The sequence below is a fragment of the Chelonoidis abingdonii genome, chromosome 7 (assembly GCF_003597395.2).
Source record: "Chelonoidis abingdonii isolate Lonesome George chromosome 7, CheloAbing_2.0, whole genome shotgun sequence".
Taxonomy (NCBI): domain Eukaryota; kingdom Metazoa; phylum Chordata; order Testudines; family Testudinidae; genus Chelonoidis; species Chelonoidis abingdonii.
This window is the reverse complement of record NC_133775.1, coordinates 91,452,037-91,477,719: the sequence shown is the minus strand read 5'-3', so window position 1 is coordinate 91,477,719 and position 25,683 is coordinate 91,452,037. Positions and strand designations below refer to the sequence as shown.

The following is a 25,683-nucleotide window of genomic DNA, read 5'->3' as shown; positions in this document are numbered from 1 at the left end:
AAAGTACAGATTTATCACACAAATGTTAGAGCACATTAAGTCCTCATTCTCAAATTCATAACCAAAGCACTATTCCTTTTTAAAGAGCTCATATTTTTATCTTTCAGTAACAAATCAGTTGTAGAGAGCGCTAATGGGAACAGCAGGTGTTCAGTGCTGCTCAGGATCTGGCCAACAATTCGTAAAAAAAAAAAAAAATCTATTATCATTCTTTAGCTTGTTAACAACAGGGTCCATTCTAAAGTTTATCATTAAGTCGACGTGGATTGTTCTGACTGAGCTTGTTTCTGAAAATACCTTCATCAATATCTGGTGGCAGTCCACCTACGAACACCTTGCGGGAATACCGTTCCACTCTTTCTCCATTTTGGTGAGAGAAGCAGTGTGGTGATCCTAAGCCACTATGAAGAGTTTGATCCCCACGTCCATCATCCAAGAACCCGTCTTCCATTGGAAACAGTGAAGACTGACCTAAAAAAAAAAGAAGGGAGAAAACCCCATACTAATAGGACAAAGAACATACCATTTAAGTATTATTAAAGAAATAATGTTCAATATTAGCAGTACATCTTCTTATACTCTTCCCCTTTAATCAGTAATGGGAAGACTAGAAACATGATCATTTTGATATTCTGCCTATTTCGTTTAACCTTACCATTTCTAGTTCTACAACAATCCAAATGCCTTGTTAATTACACAGCTACAGAAAGAGGCAGTATCTTTTATGAAAGAAAATTTGTAACAAAAACAGCATTTTAAAAGGTCCTGAAAATCAACAATCTTTCCACAGCTAGAACTCATCTTAGCTCATTTTTGAGAAGTTTTGCAATTGCTATTGCCTAACTCTGCTGCCTGTTTTTTACGTAAGTCATATTTTTAAAAGACTTGCCACAGAAAGGAACATTATATAACCATAATAATTACTCTGTAGAGACTGTCCTGATTGTATATACATAACTAAAGATCTAGGACGCATACCATTTCTCAAGCAACAAACTTCTTACATGCACAAGGTCATTTCAGATGAAACAAGGATTCCCACACCAGCTAAATACATTAATCTTTTAGGTCACTCAATATCAAAAACAAACGAACCACACACTTGTAGATAACATGAACACTTTGATAAAAGCAGTAAGATCCACTGTAGTTTCCTGTGAATGATGACTTAAGACTCATTTAAGTAACGTGTCATTCTTGGAGCAGATCAACTTTACTGAGATATTGTACAAGAAGATTCATTCATTAACTCGTTTTCTAACATGTTGCAAGCATTCTTCCTCTATTGAGACAGTCACATGTCCTTTTGCTGTAACACTTTGTGCATTTTCCTTTACTAAAGATCTTTAACTTACAAATGCAGTTGTCTAACACAACACATATGAATGCACACAAACTGATCCCTGCAATGATATTACTCCTTATTACAAAATTCAATAACTAGAGTCACAATATATCTTGGCCAGTCCTCCACTAACACACACATTGGAAAAAGCAAGCAAATAGATGTAAGGTATGTTAAGGCTTCTAGAATAATTTCTCATTTGCCTACAGTTTGCTATATGGGGATGATATTTCAGAATTCACTACAATCTATAAAAATGGTTATCAGTGCCATTAAGTTATCTTCTTTTGTTATCCTTCATTAGCACTGTCAAATAGGTTACATACATTTACTTAATTTTAAATTGAAATTATTAGAGACTGCAGATTTGACCACCTCTGAAATTCAGACATTCCATGCAAACTCAAAGTCTAATAGTGATCACACTTCACCAATTTTCTTCCTTAATCTACGAAATTAATATATTCAGAAAATTAAAGAACTCAATACTGACCCAGTCTTAGTTTCAGTATTCAACAATCTATTTTTTAAAAATGTCTTTTACTCAAGTAATCCTTTGAAAACTGATAAAATGGAATCACAACCACTTTTAGGATTAAGTTTCTACCATTATAGCTTTCAAGGCTTTACAGTGGTTTTTTTCGTTATCTGGTGCATTATCCCTTTTCATTTGTCTTGTCTATTAAGACCCAAATCCTGTAGACAATTATGCATGTGAGTAACTTTGAACATCTAGGTAGTCATGATGAACACAACCACACACCAATATGCATAAACTTATTCAGTATGCGTGTTTACAGGATCCAAGCCTTTGACTATAAATCCAATGGGACAGGGCCTATATTCAGGGCCCAACACAACTGTCAGCACTCAAATACAAGTAATAATAGGAATCACTTCTACAGAGTTGTCATTCATAAACAAACACGAGGAAAACAGCAGCATTTTAGCTCTCTCAAGTAGTAATTCGTGTAGATGACGCTTAGCTACAGGATTATGCTCATCTCAACCTAGGTAGTACTATTCTGGGGAGATATTTCATTCCGTTAAAAAGCTTACCACATCATGCAGACAAACTAGTAAGTAAGCTTGGGTTGAAGTGATGGTTTCAAATCTTATCTTTTTAGGTTGCTTCTAGTAACAGCTTAGTGCTATGTGCGCCATGAGACATTGTCAACATTAGAAAATTAAAGAGGAATATTGTTACCTCGCCTTCTCCCATATGTCCTTGCTGCATGTTAAACGAGAAAGAAAACAGCCTTTCAAACATTGTTATAAGGACCAAAAGATCTAGTATCATCTCCTTTATAGTAGCTTAGTGGTTCTCAAGCCTTTTCATACTGCAGACCACTTAAAATGGTGTCCACAAGATTATCTCCCCCCACCCTCCCACCCCAATCCCACACCTTCCCTGCACCACTCTGGTTACACAAATTAACATTACATCTGCAAAGGAGAGAAGCATAGTAAAGAGACTTGCTTTTTAATACAATTCTTTTAGCATCTGGGTTACATCCTTATTTAGTATGTGTGCTCTTTACTGCTCTCCCTGGATGTATGACTTGATTAGTAATGGATCACCCCTCATTGTACTAGGCCCTAAAGTTACTTGACACTGATTTTGCCATTCTGTGTGTTTCCTACCCCTCCAATTTTAGGGCCTCCTAAATTTGATCACGAGAATTTCCAGGAAAACTCTTGATAAAAGACATACCGGATACAAAAAGGTGCCTGAATGTTTTGTTTTGTTTTGTTTTTAAGTTAAGGTTGCCAAAAAGCCAGCACAAATCCTAAGAGAGTCCTTGATTAACTTACTTCTAACAGGAAACTTTACTGCTGCAAGACTGACAGACAGTCACAGTGTGAAGTGTAACAGCTTAGTGGGCCACTGCCCTCCGCACACCTCCAGAAATCTATGGACCACAGTTCAAGAATCTTAGGCACTCCCTTATTAAAACTGATGTATATACATGGTAGCTATAACTACTGTGCTCCCTCCATTTTTGTGTGCACCTTGATGAAAGTGGAGAATGTTCTACTGCCAAACTAACTAACTCATTCCGCACTCAAAATTACACTTAAATAATAATGTAGTCCAAATCCTCAACAGATAGGAAAACAACTCAGTTCCAAAGTCTGAATTTCCTGGAGAGTACTATAAAAAGTTTTCAATATATCACCACTTATTTTCTTTCCTCATTCAGAATTAATCTTGCAGACCCACAAGTAGCTACAGCTGGGGTGGGCAAACTTTTTGGCCTCAGGGCCGCATCGGGTTTCGTAAATTGTATGGAGGGCCAGTCCCCACCTCCTATCTCCCCCCTCCCCGGACTCCTGCGCCATCCAACCCCCCATTCCCTGATGGCCCCTCTAGGACCCCTGCCCCATCCACACACACTCCCCTCTCCCTCTCCCCTGACCACGTCCGGACCCCCACTGCCCCATCCAACCCCATCCCTCATTCCTGACGGCCCCCATTCAACCCCCTCTCCTTCCTGACTCCCCCCGCTCCCCTGGGATCCCTGCCCCCATTCAATCCCGTTTCCCCCTCGACCACCCCAACCCCTATCCATACACTCCACCCCCAGACCACCACCCCAAACTCCCCTGCCTTCTATCCAACTTCCCCTGTTCACCGCCCCTTACTGCGCTGCCACGCAGCACCGAGACCAGGTCAATTGTGCTGTCGGCAGAGCAAGCAAGCTAAGGCTGTGGTGGGGGGGGGGGGGCTCAGGACAGCAGGGGAGGGGCTGGGGGCTAGCCTCCCGGGCCAGGAGCTTGGGGGCCTGGCAGGATGGTCCCGTGGGCCCGCCGTAGTTTGCTACAGCATCTAAATGTTTTAAACCCCCTACAAGTCATGGGTATTTAACCCATGTGCAAGAAACCATATCGATTCAGTTTACTTAGGTGTTTATTTTACATTTATTTCACTGGTCCTTTTCTGATGGAGACATTTGACACACACAATTCCAATGAGAAAATATAGCTAAGCACTAGTCCTCAGTTGAGAATATAGCCACAAGTGCTTGGCACATATTTCCTGCTAAAAATAATAGCTTACATTTTCGGATCTTTACAAGTACAATTTCTGTATAGTAATTAATACTGCTTTTTTGAAGTAAGAAATCTAATGTGCTCCTATATCTCCCAAATGAGTGAAAAGCTATGACACGATTTTTTCCATGCAATGACCTTGCCAGTTGCTTTGCATACTGGACAGAGAGCTCAGAAGCTTTTGTACATTTAAGAACCTAAAGTGGTTTCAAAGCGTACCCTGTCTATAAAATCATAAAATCCTGTGGTCTGTAAATTGCTAACAAAACCAAAACATACACAAACTCACTTATCTCGTCCAGTGACTCCTGAAAACTAGCTATTCAACATAGCTGTAATTCCTGAGATAGGCCTATGTGACACAGAGATGTAAGTCAGCAGATTCCTTGCTGCTTTGCCACCTGTATCATTACAAGCCACGTTTTCTCAGCATTACCAGTATAAAAATGCAGTTCAGCAACTAGCTGTTGGCATTTCCAGTACAGAAGACTGTTGAGCAGATTCTGAGACCCAACCCTATTTTTCAGACAGCAAGCCTCTCCCCTCCCCAAAAAAGGAAACACAAGATACATTCAAAAATCACTCAGCATTATGCCTGGATTCTGTTTTTGTTTTTAATTAAAAATATAGCAGTTTTCCATTGTAGTTTTCCAAATTTATTTAATCTAATCCAGTCTATTTTTGACATGTCAAAATATTCCTTAGGAGAGACAGATTTTATTTTGTAAAGATATCCCAATGAAATGCAGACACAAACCATGTCTGCCTGCTGGGCTCAGAGCCCATTATGTCCCAGTATTTTGTGCACGTTTTGGGGAGACTGAAGAAATGCCTGATTAAAACTTACTAAAGCCTTATTCGGTACATGACCTTCATTATTTGCTTTAAAGAAATCTGTGCTTTGAAACTGTACTAGCTAAGATTCAGCTCAAATAAAGCCTTTTTAAAGGAAACAGTTACCAGTGGTGCAAAGTCTGTCTCCTAGTTCTTGGATAAAAGAAGACTTGTCTATATAGTTAGCACTAAAAGAGAAGATCACTTCAGTGTTACTTTGTACAATATCCTCTTCACTGATTACCCTAGTTTTTCTTAAATTCCTCTAAAATTTAAGTTAGAAACAACATCAAGCGCTTGGCTCACACCCAAGAAAGTTGGGTGAAGGCTGAAACTTCATCTTTAACTCATTTCATTTTGCCAGAAAATTGCAATATACTGTTATATTGCATGTAAGGTCACACACTGCTCTGAACAAGAGGGCCATGACATCTGTATCACCTAGACCAGCGGTACCCAAACTTTTTATGTCACGGCTCCCCGTAATGTAATCTGTCTGTCTTAGCCGGGCCGCGGCCTGGACTGCGAGATGGGGCCTTGGCTGAGGCTGGAATGGAGCTGGGTGGCATTCCCTCCCTGCCTCCTGTGGGGGCTCACCCAGGCCAGAAGCAGAGCCATGGCTGCAGCTGGGACCGTGAGATGGGGCCAAGACTGGGATGGAGGCGGGACCATGAGATTCAGCCCCTGCTGGGGATGGAGCTGGGAGCAGGAGTGGAGCCATGGCTGGGAGCTGCAGGCAGGCTGGGGCCATGTCCAGGAGCAGAGTCAGGTGGCGCTCCCTCTCTGCCCCATGTGGGGGCTGGCCTAGGGCCTCTCCATGCCTCCCCAGAATGTTTCTCCATGCCACTTAAGGAGAGTACGCACCACAGTTTGGGGACCACTGATATAGTTAATATAACATTTTATTTATTTATTTACTGTTATTAGCCCAGGAAAAAAATTTCCCAAGAAAGTAAGGGGTAAGCAACTTAGTCTAAAACCAGTCATTTCCGTTCTTCTGCCCCGTCAAATGTCCCCAGTCACCTCCCTTCAATTTGAGTAAAGTATGATTTTTGCACTTCCTCATCTTCAAGGCACTCCTCAGTGAGTCCATTTAGATCCTTGTCTCCTCAGCTATCTCCCACCTTCATTCCCTCAAGCCCACGTGAGACTTTCAATGGTTCCTTTTGTCTACTGGCATCTCCATGCCACCTGTTATGCCTAGTATAGTCTCCAACATATGTCAAGCTCCTTCCATCTTCTTTTAGAAGCTCCAACAAGAGGAGTATGTGGTATTACATTATGTGCCACCAATGGGCTCAGCCCTGTATGACACACAGATAGTTGTTGCCTCAGAGATCTCACAATCTAGAAGACAGCCCGACAATAGAAAATACTCTGGAGAATCTAGATAAAAGGGTCACCCTAGATTTAAAGTTACTTAAATCCCAAACCTGCAACAAACACTGTGTGGGAGAAACCCTGAGCCCATGCAGAGCCCCTCAAGATTTATGTGGGGCTCCTAAAAGATATCCACTCATATGAAACAACGTGCAGGATTGGGGCCCTAATGAATTTGGCTTTATGTGTGGGTTGAATGAGGACTTGAATGAGAAGGCCGGCAGCCTAGCATTGGGAGGCTGTTCCATGTGAAAGAGGCAACATGTAAGATAGCACAAAGAGGGGAGTTGGACTGACACGCGAGCTCCATTTAAAGCACACCTAACTCACTGATCACACACGACCCTGTCTGCCTAACCCTACATCTACACTAGGAAAACAAAATATATATTTTTATACATGTTCTCTAACTCTAATTAAAATCCTAATTTAGACAGGGAAACTGTCAGCTAGTCAAAATAAACCCTGAGGGGGCAGCCTAAGATTTACATCGACCAACACGTGTTTAAAGAAAATCACAATTGCCTTGTCTACATTAGGATTTTAATAAGTGTCAGCTGACATGTAAAAAAAAACAAAAAACAAAAACCTTTTTTCTAGCCAAGACCTAAATGACACTTTTCTATCTTGTGGAGTACTGTACCCACGTATGCCTTCAGTTCTGAAGGTCCTTAGAACAGCGATTCTATTCTTTGCCTAGCACACCAACCAACATAAGGCCCTTGCCACTTTCTACTATAATATGCTTATTATATCCATAATATGCTTTCTTTTTTCATTTTTTAGTTCTGAAACTGAAATAAACCAGCTTCATTAGTAAGTCTCTAGTTAATTTGAGGTCTTCAAGCACTAGAACAGGAGTAGGCAACCTATGGCACACGTGCCAAAGGCGGCACGCAAGCTGATTTTCAGTGGCACTCACACTGCCTGGGGTCCTGGCGGCTCTGTATTTTAATTTAATTTTAAATGAAGCTTCTTAAACATTTTAAAAACCTTGTTTACTTTACATACAACAATAGTTTAGCTATGTATTATGGAAAGACCTTCTAAAAACGTTAAAATGTATTACTGGCATGCGAAACCTTAAATTAGAGTGAATAAAAGAAGACTCTGAACACCACTTCCGAAAGGCTGCCGACCCCTGCACTAGGATAATGCTGAGGCTGCAAATAAATGCTTATTTTAAAAAATAAAAAGGATAAACATTCCCATTGAGCTTAGATTTATAATCAAGTTTTTACACAACCTGACTATAGTGGCAAATGTGACCCAACAGCATCTGTTTAACAAGAACCATTTCTATTGCTAAGAAAAATAATAGGTCATAAGTGTATATTACCAGGGGAGGGTTCGTATTCACTCAACCTATATTAGAGATAGGGCCAGAATAAAGTGTCAGACCAAACAGTCTCGAATTTTGGAGAAGCTCTGAACCTGCTGATGCAGAGCCAGGGAAACAGGGATAGTTACAGAAAACTAACTCCCAAAATACAGGGTGGATAAAAATCAATTATTTAAAAAAAAAAAAGCTCATCATGGAATAGGGAATTCATATATATTCATGTAATGTTTAAGAAAAGTTTTCTAAATGAATTCCAATAGTTCATGGATTAAGGATCCAATTTTATGGGGTTCCAAGGGCTTCGTATAGATTTAGTATTAATAGCTTTCTATGCTGTACCCAATGGCGACTCAGTGCCTCACTCTATGATAGAACAATCAAGGAAATGCTAAGCCTTTTGTACAGTTATACTGTTTATGATTTGTCTCTCAGAGCATAAACAGGCAAAGTTGTATTAATATATAGAAGTATACAAGAAGTGCGAAACAACAGATCTCATACACCTATTTCCGCCTCTTACTGCCAGATCTGTGTGACATAGAATAGCATCCCTTACTTCTCTCATACAAGTGCAAGAATAATAGATTGCTGTAGTGTAGTAATAGGTCTGGACAAGGGAAGTTGGAATAAATGTGAGGGGAGAGGGATAGGTGGGTAGAAACAAAGTGAAACAGATTGAGCCAGCATACTTCCAGAAGTCTTGGGTCTTCTAAGCGTACTTTCTTGCTTTGAATCTACCATACTATTATCTCACTAGAGGAAAACCTATCACGGCAGCAGGCTGTAACAAGAACCCAGTTGAGAATTTTGAATGAAGTTCCTCTACCTTGTGGGTAGACACGCACCGTAGCAAAATGCAAAACAGATCAACAAGACAGCAAGCCTGGTTGCCTAAATGAAACAACATCGAGAAGTGTTCCTCTCGAAGCTCGCTGAAGATGAAAGGACTGTCTGAACACTGCAGGATCGTCAGCTTGTAAAAATATTTCATTACTTGTCTTTAAGACTGCCTGTCTTCCTTCTGGATATTCTTAATTCTCCATGTTTGAGCCAAAAAAAAAAAAAAAGTTACTCTATGTACTACATTGTAGAGGTGTGATAATAATAAATAGCTGAAATAGGCAGATCTTCCTTTTACAATTTCACCTTTAAAGTAGTACTGAGTGTCAGTGAATGCAATGAGTAATACTAAATGAGCAGTATGGTAATAATTAAATAACTGCATTGACTTATTTTGTTTAGGAGAATCCATCCTCAACATACAGGATTCTGAAGACTAACCACCTTTAAGATCACCATCATTTTCTATAGTTTCAGAGTTCTGCCAACGATAGTGTTTCAGTCACATCATGTTGCTAACATAGCCACAGTATATCACCTGCAGCCCAAAACAAAACCAAAAAACTCTACATCATCCAGAAACAACCATAGATAAGTTTGTGATAAGAACCAGCAGATTACAAAGAGGTAACTGATGAAAAAATTGCTCCATTTGTTTATGCAACGAACTCCTTGCCACATGATTGGGAACCCATACTTCATTAACATGATTCAGTCATTAATACCAGGATACAGTCCACCCAACAGAGCAGATGTTGCAGGAAAATTGCTGGATAAAGAGTAGGAAAGAGAAATTGAGCAGTGTGCAAAAGATCTAGAATGTAAAATTGTTAACCTGAGTCTTGATGGGTCGAGCAATGTCCACAATGATCCTGTTGTATGTGCTTGTGGGACAACAGAAGAAGGTAATGTCTTCCTTACAGAAACAATTGATATATCAGAAAATGCACACAGCAGAATACTTACAAGAAGCAGCAGTAAAAGCTATAACAAACTGAATTAAAAAAACCTCTAATGTCTAGTATGCAACTTGGTCACAGACAGCGCTGCAAATGTATCCAAGATGAGAAGAAATTTAGAAGAGTCCCAAGCTAATAACATATGGTTGCAGTGCTCATTTGATACACTTCCTAGCCAAAGACTTCAGCGTTCCGGAAATAAAAGGCCAATGTTGCTGAAATTGCAAAATACTTCCAGAACCACCACTTTGCAGCAGCTACTCTGAAAAAAGTGGGAGGAACCAAGCTAACTCTCCCACGAGATGTGGGATGGAACTCAGTAGTGGACTATTTTGAGCACTATGTCAAGGACTGGCCTAATCTGATGACAGTTTGTGAACAAAATAGTGAAAAAAATAGATGGCACTGTCACAGGCACTGTTCGTAACATTGGGCTTAAGAGAAATGTTGAACACATGCTGAGTACCCTGAAGCCTATTTCCGTAGCCTTGAACAAAGTGCAGGGAAATAGCTGTTTTATTGCTAACGCTGTTGAAATTTGGAAGGAACTGAGTGACCTCTTAAAGAGGAATATGCAATGACAGAGTTAAATTACAAGCATTAAAAAACAAATGGGACAAGCACTATCTCCAGTTCACTTTCTTGCAAATATTCTCAATATTCAATACCAGGGTCAAACCTTAACTGCTGAAGAAGAGGCGCTGGCTTTGACATAGACATCCAGCAATCACTCCTTCATAATGCCAACTATAATAAACTTTAGAGCTAAGGGTGAACCATTTAAGAAATATGTTTGCTGATGACGTTTTAAACAAAGTCACACCACTGGATTGGTGGAAGTCACTTAAACACTTGGATTCAGAGACTGTTGAAGTGATAATCTCACTTTCAACAGCAGTAACTTCTTCTGCCAGTATAGAAAGAATATTTTCTTCCTTTGGACTAATTTATTCCAAATCGGGAAATCATTTGGGACCTGAAAAAGCAGGAAAGCTTGTTTTTCTTTTCCAGATTATGAACAAACAGGAAAATGAAGGTGAAGACGACCTAGTTAGTTGCAGAAGCCAATATTTTAAGTTTCTCATGTCAATCTGGCTGACAGTTGATTTTTTTTTTTAAATTTCATTTAACTATTTTAAACAATTTTAACAAAAACAAACCTGATTTTAAAAACTTGAATGTTTAACTAAATTCAAAAATACATATGTTTGTTTTATTAAAATATTATATGTTTGCTGTTGAAAAAAATCCAGAATACATAACACTGTTGCTTTAGTTAAACACCACAATTTAAATATCTGTCTGGTGATGTTCTCCTCCCAGTACAGCATGGCAAGAAAATCCTCCAAATATTAATGATTAACTTGCTGAATTGGAGATAGTTCACCTCCCAATGACTTCATAAAGATCTGCTTCAATTACCTTTGGTAAATTAAATAACCAATCATTCATTTTCTGACATAGCTGTAAAACTAATCTGAAAACTTTTCAAAATAAATCACTTCAAAAATGTATAGTGTGTATTTTTTAAAAATGAAACCTACACCTGAGTTGTGAAGGATATGTATTAAAGTTATAACCAGTGGTTCTCGAAGCTGGTCCGCCGCTTGTTCAGGGAAAGCCCCTGGAGGGCCAGGCCAGTTTGTTTACCTCCCACACCCCACAGGTTCGGCTGATCGCAGCTCCCACTGGCCACAGTTCGCCGCTCCAGGCCAATGGGGGCTTCAGGAAGCGGCGCAGGCCAAAGGATGTGCTGGCTGCACTCACTGGCCTGGAGCGGCAAACTGTGGCCAGTGAGAACCACTGGTTATAAAAAACCAACAAGAATACACTTTTATGTAGAAATCCATGACTAAATCATAGGGATCACCATTTGCAAAATCCTTACATTTTGACAGGGTGAATTTGATTTAAATCAAATTGATTTGACTTATGATTGATTTAAATCACTAGTCAGGATTTAAATCAAGTTCACCCTGTCAAAATAAGGATTTTGCAAATGGTGACCCCCATGATTTATTTTTTTAATGAGTAAATATATAATTAAAAACAAAAGACAAAAAGATATGAAGCGTATCATGCAAAGACTAAACACCTAGGGTTCAGAAACATATCAGCCTAGAGGCACCACTCTGAAGCCTTGTTCTCCTGAATCTTAGTTTTAATTTAAAAAAATTAGTCTCTAGCTGTTATTATGAAGAAGTTCTCTGTTTACAGTTTTTATGTAATCAGATACAGATATGCCTGCATGAATCTGCAAAGAGCCTGGAACAACAGCTCAGAGAAGTATGAACTGCCCCATCCACCTCACTAAGGAATTAAATTACTACCACTGGACATCCGAGTTAAGTGTCAACATTGTTAATCATTTTATTCCTCACATAAGAAAGGAGAGAGAGGACTGCAGATCTGTAGTTTACTGAGTGACATGCCATTTTGGTGCCACCAGTGGGTAACATTTGGGATATACCACCATTCCTTCTCCTTAAATCAAAGAGCTGAGTCCAGGGAACCGATAGCAGAATCCATAGGCATATTCAAAAATTCTATGGCCTGAAGGAACCACTGACCTAGTCTGACCTCCTGCTTGACACAAACCATAGAACTGCCCCCAAAATAATTGGTTTGAACTAGAATATATGTTTTACACAAACATCCAGTCTGGACTTTAAAATGCTGGTGATGGAGAATCTACCACAAGCCTTGGTAAATTGTTCCAATGGTTAAATAACCCTCATTGTTATAGTTTTATACCCTATTTCCAATCTGAATTGGTCCGTCTTCAACTTCCAGACGCAGGATCTTCCTATTAGATTGAAGAACACAAATATTTAACTCCAGTGGGGATTTATAAACGGATCAGATTATCCCTTAACCCCCTTTTTGTCCAGTTAAACAGGTTGAACTCCTTGAGTCTATCACTATAAAGCATGTTTCCAATACTTTAATCATTCTCTCCTCTGAAGCCTCACCAAGGAGGAGCAAAGCTCAAAGACCCCAGTGGAGCTCAGAGAGCACATATAATTTGAACATCTGTACAATCTACAATGAATCGTGACTAATTTTGGCAAGACACATGGGAGTTTATTTGTAGGTAAGAGTAGGGAAAAGTAACACCACTCCCCTGCCACCGTGACCCCAAAAACAAGCATCCAAAAAACGCCTTATTACCTCCTATACTACCACTGCTGAAATCTCAGAAGCTAGAAAGCTTGTATTTAAAGGCCAACCTACATATGCTTAGTATTATACTATACTGAGCACTATACTAAACTGAATGTTTAGTACTATACTGTTAGTGCAGGCCCTAAAAATCTAATATTTAAGAGTGACCAAGCTGGGCTGCCCAAATGACTCACTGTTTGTAAGTTCTCTCTAATGCAGTGATATTTTGCTACTAATTTCTCAACAAATAAGAATTTGATTTTACACTGAAGTGTTTGAATCGGTCCTTTATTATGTAAGACATAGGCTGCACCACTTGCAGGTGAAAGCCTGGGTGGGGACAGAAGATCACTCAAAGAGAACAAGGACCCACCCCAAAATCAGCCATCATTTAAAAAATATTAGAGGTGTGAACAAGCTTTAAAACAGAGTCAAAGCAGGGGATAGGAAAGTTGCCTCTAGAAAAAACATATTGTACATTTATTACAATTCACTTTCACAGTTACTTCTCTGAATAGCACTTTTTTTTTTTTTTTTTTTTTAAAGATATGAAGATTCACTGCATTGGCTGGACAGTTTGTTTTCCATTTGAACAAGGATCTTCTTGTTGTTGGACTTGGGCCCTGACTGATTACCCAGAAAAGTTGAAGTGTGCTAAAATGACTAAACTCTTACTTCTATTTAACTTATCTGTTGTTTTCTGAGGAAGATTACAATCTGACAGCCAGATTCTACCACTCATTCATGTTGCATAGCAACTTACTCCATGAGTAGTTCTATTATCTTTAAAGAGCCAGATTGCGATGATATTCCTACTCATGTTAAATAGTACCTTATACCATAAGGAGTTCCACAGAAGTCAAGGGGCAACTTGTGAAGTAAAGTATTAGTCAGTGGAAGTAAGATTTCCACTGATTAGAAGAATTCTTCAATTCACAGTCTCTATATTCAAATTCTCATCAAATAAGAGGCAACCACTTCCCTTTTATACAACACTGTATGTCAGCTGAAAATTCCTGTCTTGGTCTGTATATACATGCTTTTAAAAACAGACAACCAAATACAGCTTAAAAATCAGAAGATCCCTTGTAGTTACACAATCAAAAATGAATAATTAGCACAGAAGTTACTGTGAAAGACAAGTATGTATCCCTCAGTGACATTTTGCTATCTGTACAGAAAATAGCGTTTTATTGCCTCAAGATGTGATGAATACATCCTGATCAACTACAAATCCTTGTTTTTGCTCTCTAAACGCATATTCTGTGTACTGCAGCATCACTGAAAACAATACATTTTATGTTAACAGGTAGCCCTGAAGACTTCCTTAAAGCTGGCATGGGAAACAGCAAGCATGAGTCAGATAAGATTGTACTTAAAAATATTAATATTGGAAGTTAAAATACTTAAACTTGAGTTTACTACCAGGACTCCAGAGGAAAAAGAGATTGGATTCACTATCCAGATTTCTCAAACAGTGAGAGAAGGGGATTCTGCTTATGCAAGCAAAAAGACACCCAGGGAAATAGGTATGCTGCTATACCAGCCCACCTCAGCTCAAGGCTAAAAGCAAGCTGCAAAATACTGTGGCCAACCTAGTATTAATGTACTTCTTCACATGCTAGGTTTATAAAATATTGCTTGTAATGACAGGATTAGGCGATGTGACCAATGAAGTTATTTTGAGTATTTGTATATTCCATTACAACTATATTTGAAGTTATTCTGGATATTTGCAGCAGACATTCATATTCCAGTTCAGATATTCATATGTGTACATACTGGGCACCTATTTGATAAAATGGGCATTACAATAGAATGCTTAGTTCCAAGAAAATTTTAACCAGATTTAGGATAGAAAATTTCATAAGCTGTCATAAGGCAAAATGAAAATGTCGTTTTCATGCATTCCTAGGTTTTTGTTCTCAGCTTGGAAGGCTGGAAGACTTAGTTTGAATAGTGATGCCACATTACATACTGAAAGGGAACATGTCGGAGACTTTACATGACATGGATTTCTCATACAAGTCTTCAAACGTAGGACATTGGAGAAAGATGTGCATATTGTTTTGTAAAATAAATATTGGAATCAAATTCTAAGAATACAAGAAAACCCATGTATACCTACAGGAAACTCAGATAATATGAAGCACTATATGCAACTCCAAAAAGGTACCATAAACACAGAAGTAGGGCTTGTTTGGCTCCAGAATAAACAGCAGAGTGCCTTCACATATACTGCTGTTGATCCTGCAGAATCCTAGGAGAGAAAGGTGTTTGAAATTTTTCTCTGATTTTATTATGAAAGAGCACAATACAATATTATAGTCACTGTGGAAACAAACACCATCTTGATTGAGAAGGTCTTGAAATTAAGATATTTCTGGATATTTTTCCTTTGGAAAGTTCAATGCAACTAATTAGATGAGTTTACACAGTAACACACCGTGTCTTCAACTTGCCAACTGTTGGGAATGGGCTACATCCACCCTAATTGAATTGGCCTCGTTAGCAGTGATCCTCCACTTGGTAAGGCAACTCTCATCTTTTCATGTGCTGTATATTTTATACCTGCTTACTGTATTTTCCATTCCATGCATCTGATGAAATGGGTTATATCCCACGAAAGCTTATGCCGAAATACATTTGTTAGTCTCCAAGGTGCCACAAGGATTCCTCATCGTTTTTACTACCTATTCGTATACATTGAAGAGGAAATGCCAGGTCATATGTTGGTGGTTTCAATGGAATAAACGGGCATGAGATTCTGAATACTCTACTTCCAAATGTAAGAAAGACTGTGGCTCAAGCTTTAACAGATCCATGCTGGAGATCAAACTTGAACATGTATTATAAAACCAATGTGTTAAGTGGATAAGATTATATTGTAATAAAGTTTCTGGTATATATATATATTTTTTATTAGTACTAGGGCGGGGGCCTTGTTTGGTTTTAAATTCAAACTTATCACACTATAGTCTATTTTATATTTCAACATTAAGCAAACTCTGTCTTCCCAATCCCTGCTGAATATAAACTTCTTCCGCAAAGCCTGTCAAGGTTGATCCTTCTGAAAACATCAGCGTTGTCTCACATTGTTTCCAGTAGATGCTGAATTGTTTGTCTGATTTAGACTGGCTCTGTGAAGTAGGGAGAGAGATCCTCATTGTTTGTTTGGCACAGACCAGAACAATGGCATTTTAATATTTTCTAATGAAAATCTTTGGATATAAATTTTGAGGAAAACCTTATAGTTTAACATATTTAACATTAATTGGGAATGCTCTGGAAAACTGAAGTTGAAATAAGTGGCTCATTTGCTAGGCCTTTAATCTGCCTATTCAAAGTTTCTCAATACTGAGCAGATTTTGTAATGTTATATTTCAGTATATCATTGGGATCTAAGCAGAGAGAAATAAACGTCTTAGTCATTTATATAAATGAATCTATTATTTATTCTCCCTCTACCCCCCACACCACCACATTACTAGCATTATGGCATCCTGCTTCTTGATATTAAAATGTGATTTTATGGACTGAACCCCAAAAGATGATCTGCATGCACTGCAGCCACCATACAACTACCAGAGATTATGAGCCAAATCTTGGTCACATTGACTACCATGGGACTAGGCTATAATGCCCTTTACACTGTTCTTTGGTGTCAAACTGAGGTGTGCACTTCAATACTCTTCTGAAGTTTTGTCTCCAGTTTTTAAATCTGCTGTAGATCCTAAACATATAATGTATCACATTATCCAAAGTGTACCACTATCATTTCACAATTCGTGACATTATACCAGTTATTTCAATTGACTGAAGGGGAACATAATTTCAAGTAGATCTTATCTTTACACTTCCTTGGTGGTTCCAAGTGATAAAAATCAATTAACATAGATATTGGCGGAATGCTACAAAATCTCAGATTTGAATGGGTTAGATGTGAAGGTGAAGTGTTATTGCTATATCCACTTTTTTTAAAATACAGAGATTCGAGGGGTCGGGTTTATGACACGGGAGGGAGAAGAGAAAGATTATTACACCTTTTAGAATGGATATATGCACTTATTTAAAAATGGTTTTATAACTGAGAATTTGATCTACAGCAGGAGTGGGCAAACTTTTCGGCCTGAGGATTGCATCTGGGTATGGAAATTGTATGGCGGGCCATGAATGCTCATAAAATTGGGGTTGGGATTCAGGAGGGGGTGAGGCTCTGGCTGGGGGGTGCAGACTCTGGGGTGGGGCCAGAAAAGAGAAGTTCAGGGTACTGGAGGAAGCTCTGGGCTGCGGTGCGGGGGGGGGGGAGAGGAGGGCTTCAGCAAGAGGTACGGGTTTGGGGTGGGGATGAGGGGTTTTGGGTGCAGGAGGGTGCTCAGGGGTTCGGAGGGCGGGGAGATCAGGGCTGGGGCAGGGGGTTGGGCACAGGAAGGGATTAGGAGTGCAGGCTCTGAGCAGCGCTTACCTCAAGCAGCTCCTGGAAGCAACGGCACATCCCCCCTCCGGCTCTGGCACAGCCAGGTGGCTCTGCAAGCCACCCCATCTGCAGGCGCCACCCCTGCAGCTTCCACTAGCCACAGTTCCCAGCCAATGGGAGCTGCGGGGGCGCTGTCTACAGACAACTGCTCCCCAGCTGGAGATAGGGAAGCCCCAGACTCTGCTCCCCAGTGAGAGCCTGAGGGATGGATTAAATCAGCTGACAAACTGGATGTGGCCCATGGGCTGTCGTTTGCCCACACCAATCTACAGTCAGCTGGCAAATGCAGTGTTATATGAAACTGATGGTCTTTATGGCCAAAGGGAAGGAGTAAGTAGGATGTCATATGCTACAAGTTCTCTTGGTGGAATACTTTTTTTTCCAAGGGATTATTCTAATCTGTAATTTATCTTGCTAAACTGTTAGTGGATGAGAAAAGAAAAGGCATTTGGAAAAGCTGTAAAGCTTCTTCCCAAACCTCCCATTCATACTCCTAAATCGCATTCACTATTTCTGGAGTCTTTATGTAAGCATTTCTCCTCAAGCAGATGCTGGTCTATTCCCAGACTAACAGCTAAACAATTTAAATAGATGGGCAGGCAGTACCCTTCCTATGATTTCATGAATAACTGGAAGTGCAAATCATGCACATGATTCACAGCAAGAGCTGGATTTATGTTGACATGTACTAGCATGCTGAAGGATTTAAACTAGCATGGATTTTTTATGGTTAATACTAGTAGGTTCAAATACACTTGTCTGTGGAAGGAATGCTCACAGGGCAGTTTAGAATTTTACATGAGGTTTTTGTGTTTTTTTAGCTTCCTCTTATTTCACTCTCAAAGCAACAAGTAAATGGTAGTCCCAGCAAAAGCAGCAGCAAACATACCCCAGCTGTTTGCAGCCAATGCTTCCCCATTTCTCATTTTCACAATAACGTGCAACGACAAGAGGGCTGTTATTCTACAAGCAGTAATTCATGTAGAAACTGGCTGTACCACACATTCTTCACATGAAAATTGCATCACAAAACTGGATTTTTTTTTTATTTTTTTATTTATTTTTTTTTTTAAAAAAAAAGACTCCCCACTTACCCTGTCAAGGTTTTGAATGGTTGCCTGCATGGAAGAGAGGCTTGGATACCACCAAAATTTTCCCAACCATTTAATCTACTGAGGACAAGCATGATACCCTGTTGAGTGTCTTTGCAGTTTTAACCCAGTACAGGGCTTTATGTGCCCAAACCTTTGTCCTGTAATACTTACCACAGCTTGGAAACTTCCATGAAACAGTACTACTCTTAGATGTTACTGGGACAAGGTTTTATACCCAACTTAAATATCTTAACTTAATTGATCACAAGAATTCCACATGTTCCAAGGACCAAATCACTCTTACAAATACCTACATGGCCTCATTATTGTCAGTGGCATTTCAAGGGTACAAGCCAAAGAATTTGTCTCATTTCTATGGCCTACTTTACAAAGGTGCCGAGCATCTGCAACTTACTGACTTCAACTGGAGATGTGGGTGCTCCACACATCTGGAAGTCAAGCCATCGGTGATAGATTTAATAAAATACAGCAATACAGCTAATCAGCTTGTATTCTACAAACAATGAAACAAACCACACTAGGATGACACCTGTTTCTTAATATGTCATTTAAAATTTAAATTGCATGTTCATAGTCACCTAATTAAAAATTCTTATCTTAGCTTTATAGCTAATGTCCTCAGTTGCTAAAAAATTAAGTTTGGTACTACACATACTCAAATTCTAGATTTGAATTTTCTGGAATCTTAAAATTACAAGAGATCATAAATAAATGAACCATATGTAATGTTTCAGTCTGCTGAATCTCCTTTGCATATAAACACAGATCACCCAAAACTGAAGTTATATTTATATGATCTTTCTAAGAGTGGTATCAATTAGTTTACACTATATTTTTAGAGATAAGAAGTGTAGCGATAAAGATATGCCAGAAGATTTAATCATTGGTTTAACTGCATACATGCTGCTGGCTTTTAAGAAGTGGAATACTGGCCCAGGTTCATATTAAGGTCTACATGATTTTCTTTTTAAATTAAATGAATGAATGGTATTGGTTTGTAAGCATTTGTATAATTAAACAGACCCCAATATCATTAAAACTGTTCAATTTCTAAAGCAGGTATCAGAGTTCTCAAATCACAAGTCAAACACAACGAAAAGTGACCTGATAAGTGTACTTGCACTAATGCATAAGTTTGTTTATTCTTTCACTTAGGCAGAGAAGAAAACTTGTAGGAAATGTAAGTGTCTCAAAAGCAATGGATTTTAGCCAGTTATCCCCTGACAAACATCACAGGCATGCGGTCTCAAAACACATAACTTCTATTTCCAAACTACTGTTGCCTGCTTCCTTTTTAAAATTCTAGGAAATGTATTAAAGACATTATTTAGGTTGCAAAGTCAAGAATTCTAAAGTAAGAGAGCACATTTATAGTTGCCTGTGCAACCTTAATCTGGCCCCCTTGTGCAAATGCATTATGATGCAGTCTTTAATTACATGATCGCCACAAAGTTGGGGGGAAAAAATTGTGCGGAGAATTAGGAGGCCAGAAGCCCCTGTGCATACTACATAGGGTGACCAGACAGCAAATGTGAAAAATCAGGACAGGAGGTGGAGGGTAATAGGAGCCTATGTAAGAAAGACCCAAATATCGGGACTGTCTCTATAAAAATCAGGACATCTAGTCACCCTAATACTACACAAAGTCTCCTATACTATAATCAACCGTTTGGGGAGCTAAAGTTTGCTCCCCTATGCATCCTTGCTTCCACCCTAGAGGCCAAGAATCAACTCCACATTACAATGCCCAATCCTCCAAAACAGAAAGCTTTGTTCCTGGGTGACAATACACTGCACTACTTGGCCAACCTTATATGACAGTTTAAGTACAAATGGGTGAAGACCTATCTAGGTGTTATTATATAGGGTCAGGAGAAAGCACTGTGGAAAAGCTTGCTATTTTATCATTACTAGGGCCCTACCAAATTCACAGCCCATTTTGATCAATTTCATGGTCATAGGATTTTTAAAAAATCATAAATTTAATTATTTCAAATATTAAAATCTGAAATTTCACAGTGTTGTACTTGTAGGGGTCCTTACACAAAAAGGAGTTGTTTGTGTGGGGAGGTGTTGCATGGTTATTGTACTGCTACCAGAACAGCTGCGGGCAGTGGCAATACCTTCAGAGTTGGGCGGCCGGAAGGTGGCAGCTGCTGGCAAGGAGCCCAGCTCTGAATGCAGAGACTTCACCAGCAGCAGCGCAAAAGGAAGGCATGGCATATTATGGATCACCATCCTTACTTCTGTGCCGCTGCCTTCAGAGCTGGGCCCTTGGTCAGCAGCCACCACTCTCCGGCCAGTAGCTCTGAAGACAATGCAGAACTAAAGGTGGCAATATGGTGACTCTCTTGAAATAACCTTGCAAGCCCTTTTGGGTCAGGACCGCTAGTTTGAGATGCACTGGTGTATTCCCCATGAAATCTGCATAGATTATGGTAAAGCATACAAAAGACCAGATTTCCGTGAAGCGTTTTTCATGGCCTTGAATTTGGTAGGGCCCTAATAATTACACACAGCACTCCAAGGAAGACTCTTGCGAGTCTCTAGAGGGTCATTTAGTTAATCCCCTGTAATGCTGCAGGGTTGGATTTCATTTTTCCTAAAGCACTGTAGTTTAGAATTGACATCTACAGTATCACCTATGACAGCAATTCCACTCCTGCAACATGTTCCATTACTCAAGTTTGAAACAAGGCAGCCATTTCAGCTTTGTGTTCCTAGACCAGGGGTCGGGAACCTTTCAGCAGTGGTGTGCCGAGTCTTCATGTATACACTCTAATTTAAGGCTTCATGTGTTGGTAACACATTTTAATGTTTTTTAGAAGGTCTCTCTCTAAGTCTATACTATATAACCAAACTACTGTTATATGTCAAGTAAACAACATTTTCAAAAAGCAGCAAAGAATCCTGTGGCACCTTACAGACTAACAGACGTTTTGGAGCATGAGCTTTCGTGGGTGAATACCCACTTCGTCAGATGCATCTGGTGCCACAGGATTCTTTGCTGCTTTTACAGATCCAGACTAACACAGCTACCCCTCTGATACTCAAGGATTTCAAAATCTTTCAGCAGCTTTATTTAAAATTAAAATGCAGATCTTATTAGTTTAGTGTGATCCTTGTCCTTGCTTTTCCTTGATGAGTCTTCCAATGTCTGGTAGCATGTATTTGGATACTTTAAGCTGCACACAGACTTCTGAGTGATCAGTTGTTAACCGGATAGAACCCCAGATCAGCAGCTGAGGTGAGTGGAACTGGTGCTGGTAGAGCTGAGCAGAGCCAGAAGCCTGGATCCTGTCTGGGAGGGGCCCCAGCTGGTGAGGGGCAAAGGGCCAGCAGTGGGAACTCCAGAGCCGCGGCAGGCTCAGCCCGCTGCAGTTCTGGGGTTTCGACCGCTGGCTCCTGCCAGCTGGGGTCACAGCCCGCTGCCAGCCTGGGGTACCTTCCCCGAGGCCAGCAGCAGGTGCTGAGTGGGACCGGTGGCGGGACCCCAGCTGGCAAGGGGCCCAACAGTGGGAACCCTAGAGTGGTGGTGCGCCAAGTGACTCAGCCCGCCCCACGTGCCAACAAAATTTGGCTCATGTGCCGTAGGTTGCTGACCCCTTTTCTCTCGGTTGACAAGAGCACAGAGGAAAGTGCAGGCCCACCACCTGCATATTTCAGACTCTTGTTCTCTTACATCCGTTGCTAATATTGTAGCAACGCATGCATTTTTGTCTCAGTCCTAACTATCTTCTCTCATCTCAATATTTGTCCCTTTTTTCATTTTTTTCTGCAATTTCCTCTTCATTTTCAGGTCTATGTACCTGATGAAACTGTTTTAGTCTTAATTCTATTTTTTTTATTTCTACCCAATTTATATATAGCACTGCAGATGTATACAATGCTGTGGAGTAAGTAAAACATGTCAAATATGTTAGCCCCTCTCTTGAGGAGCTTACTGTTTGAAGGCAAGAGATGAGAACTGCAGAATGAGCATAGAAATAAGTGGAAAAAAACGAAAATGAGTGAAGAAAGTTTGAAATCTTTACAAAACAGGTGGTCTGATAGTTTTTTTTAAAGCAGAGAGGAGAGGCTGGCAGATATTACTTGGGAGTGCTGCTCCAAACTTACAGAATGTCTTGAAAGATGACCCAGAATGAGAAATAGCCATAAAGGAAGAAGTCACAAGAGAAACGTGGGTGAAGCAGGAGGAGATTAGGCAAAATATAGAGAGGAAGTTAAGCAGAGTCTTAAAAAGGAGAAAGTGTGGTTTGCCTTTAAAACAGAAGGAAAAAGTGTTTGAAAATCATGGTTCAGCAAGTTAAAAGACCTGACTAAAAGTGGCCAGGAGAAGATCTCAACCAAGATTTTCAGAACTGCTCCCACTAATCACAATGGATGCTTCTTATTATAAAGAGAATTTACATATTATGTACACGTCATATCTGAACAAACCAATGAGGTGCATTTAATTTTCACCCCGGATCTTAAGTAAAACAGTAACTATACTAGATGCTTCAGGAGAAAGTGAAACAAACACATAAGACCTGATCTGCCACCAGTTAAGTCAAGAGTCTTTACACTGATATCATTGAAGGCAGGATCAAGCCCAAAACGCCAGTGGGCAGATGTGCAGTGATGCCCCACAGTGGGGTCAGGAATTTCCCAGGTCCCAAATAATGATCAGTTTTTGCTCTAAAGTATGAGATTTGTCTAGGTCAGATGGCATAAATGCAGGTGTTATTCTCACTCAAAAGCATAATATCATTAATCTGGTCTATCCTGAGACAACAAGTTAACAAACGCTCAAACACTTTCACTGAGGCATTCTGCCACGAGAATAAATCGCTGGTTGGTTTAAAACTTGCAATTGTCAAGGACCATTACTCTAAAAACATAGTTGTAGTCAAAAAAGAAAGTTTAAATTACTTATTTCTGTTTAAAACAGCACAGCAAATGCTGCCAATCAACATTTCAAGAAGAAATTAAAGTAAGAAAATGAAGGATGCACATTTGGCACAAGCCAAACAATCTGAATGTCAGAGGCAAAATGCCAACATAGGGGGGAATAAAATAAATAATATAAATAATAATTGGAGATACACCCATCTCCTAGAACTGGAAGGGACCTTGAAAGGTCATTGAGTCCAGCCCCCTGCCTTCACTAGCAGGACCAAGTACTGATTTTTGCCCCAGATCCCTAAGTGGCCCCCTCAAGAATTAAACTCACAACCCTGGGTTTAGCAGGTCAATGCTCAAACCACTGAGCTATCCCTCCCCATATTAACAACAACTCAGTCTACACTGGTGTAAATTAACTCCACTGACTTCACAGTTACATCATTATATTATTCCCATATTAATAATTCACCTTAAGTGATCTACTCTACCTCAAAAACTGTATTTTAAGCATCAAAGAACACTCAGGAATCAACTTAGCATAAAAGGCAATTTACCTCTTACGATTACTATAGTGCTTTTAAACACTAACCAAAATTTAACTCCTACATTTTCAGTCTGTTAATTTGAACTGTGTTATGATCCTGATTCATTATGTCTGCTAAATACAAATAATTTTACTCAAAGGTAACATCTTAAATGTCAGATTCCGGGGGGAGGGCAGGGGGGTTTATAGTGGTCACGGGGTCATGCGTGACACCGTGAAAAGGAGGCTCAGACACCACTGTGATGGCTAGCCTTTTAAAAACCTAACTCAATATCTGGTGCCTAATCTGAGATACCATGAAGGAGCTTGATATTCAGAGGGTGAGACTCACCATTTGCTGAAATCTGGTCCCTATATTTTGTCTCAAGTTAGGCAGTCAAAATAATTGTCACTTCTGAAAGTCTTGACCTAGGTCAGGCCCTATGGGTTTTCCCAGAGAATCTTGTCTTCTAGTCCACAGGACCATCTTTTAGACTATGGGACAATTTCTGAGTTAACTCTGAGACTACATTGGTGTAAATTAACTCCATTGACTTCACAGTTACATCATATAAATCAAAGCAAAATTTGGCCCTGTTTTCTTTGGAGACAAAGGTCTCATTTTGTGCTGGTACTAAACAAAGCTAATCACTACATACAATAGAGATAAATTTTAACCTTAAGTGTTTTTTGTTTTTTTTCCAGCCCCAAATTAGAATATGGGGAAGATGACCCTTTAAACTATTCTCCTGAACTGAAGAAGCGCTCTGTCTAAACTTGAAAACTTGCCTCTTTCACCAACAGAAGTTGGTCCAATAAGAGCTATTACCTCACTCACCTCCTCTCTAATCTCCTGTATGTTTTATAGTTTAGTCAGAGATGCCAGTTTTGCATGTGTGTTTGCGCGAGACTTATATTATGGGGGAAAAAAAAAACATGGGGCTCACATGTGACTTCAAGACTCCAGCCATTTTTAAAAGCTCCTCTATTTTTACTTAAGGTTTACATTTCATAAACTGACATGATAGCAATTCACAATCCGGCATGCCACCAGGAAATACAAAAAACAAATGATTACCTTTAAAGATAGACTTCAAAAAGGGATGTGCATTACATTGAGCTATTCATTACACATACAAGCCAACATGTGGGCCCCCACCCATGCTCCAACAGGAATCTTCTGAGTTGGCAGCAGTTTGAAAGCAAGTCAGAGAGAGCTGGCTAATGTTACATTTGCAGTTTCATTATTAAGCATTGCAGTGACTGCATGAGACACCACAACCCCACAAGTACACCCTCTTCCTGCATCCCAAGAGAGAAGTTACCTTGTGCTGTACAATCTTCATACGCAAATTAGGACTGTTCCTTGTATTACAGGCACTTAAAATAGCAGCAACACAAACAGCACTGAAAGAAACAAGTATTTGGGACATACCATAACAGCCGTAACTGCAGGGGAGTCTAAAATATTTTCTTCCTTCCTACACTTCCCAGCAAGTTTTTGCCCCCTCCCACTCTCACCACCACACACACACACAAAACCCTTTGCTTTCAAATAAACTGTATTTCAGGATACTGTAACGTGTATACAAGTTACTCCAATTCTTTCTAGAATTAAAATGTGTTCTCACCTCCAGTTCACAGTATTTGGTATCATCCAGCCAACTCAGAAGACTGAGCAAGCCAGCCCTAAATAATCTTTCAGTTTATTTCTTCACAGAAATTTTAGGGTAATGGCTTTACACACTATAGGCTCACAAAG

General features: G+C 39.7%; 1 protein-coding gene across 4 annotated transcripts in view; it reads right to left on the bottom strand.

Moving 5' to 3' along the window:
• The window catches only part of CPEB4 (cytoplasmic polyadenylation element binding protein 4), a 211,834-nt gene that overhangs the window by 17,152 nt on the left and 168,999 nt on the right, over positions 1-25,683 (bottom strand). For 2 of the 4 annotated variants that reach the window (XM_075068113.1, XM_075068111.1), the window contains exons 4-5: positions 2,553-2,576; positions 298-471 (exon numbers count right to left, since the gene is read on the bottom strand). In XM_075068113.1, coding sequence (XP_074924214.1) covers positions 298-471; positions 2,553-2,576 — 198 coding nt within the window. The remainder of the gene's footprint in view (positions 1-297; positions 472-2,552; positions 2,577-25,683) is intronic. The other 2 variants (XM_075068112.1, XM_032801493.2) reach the window with 1 other exon arrangement.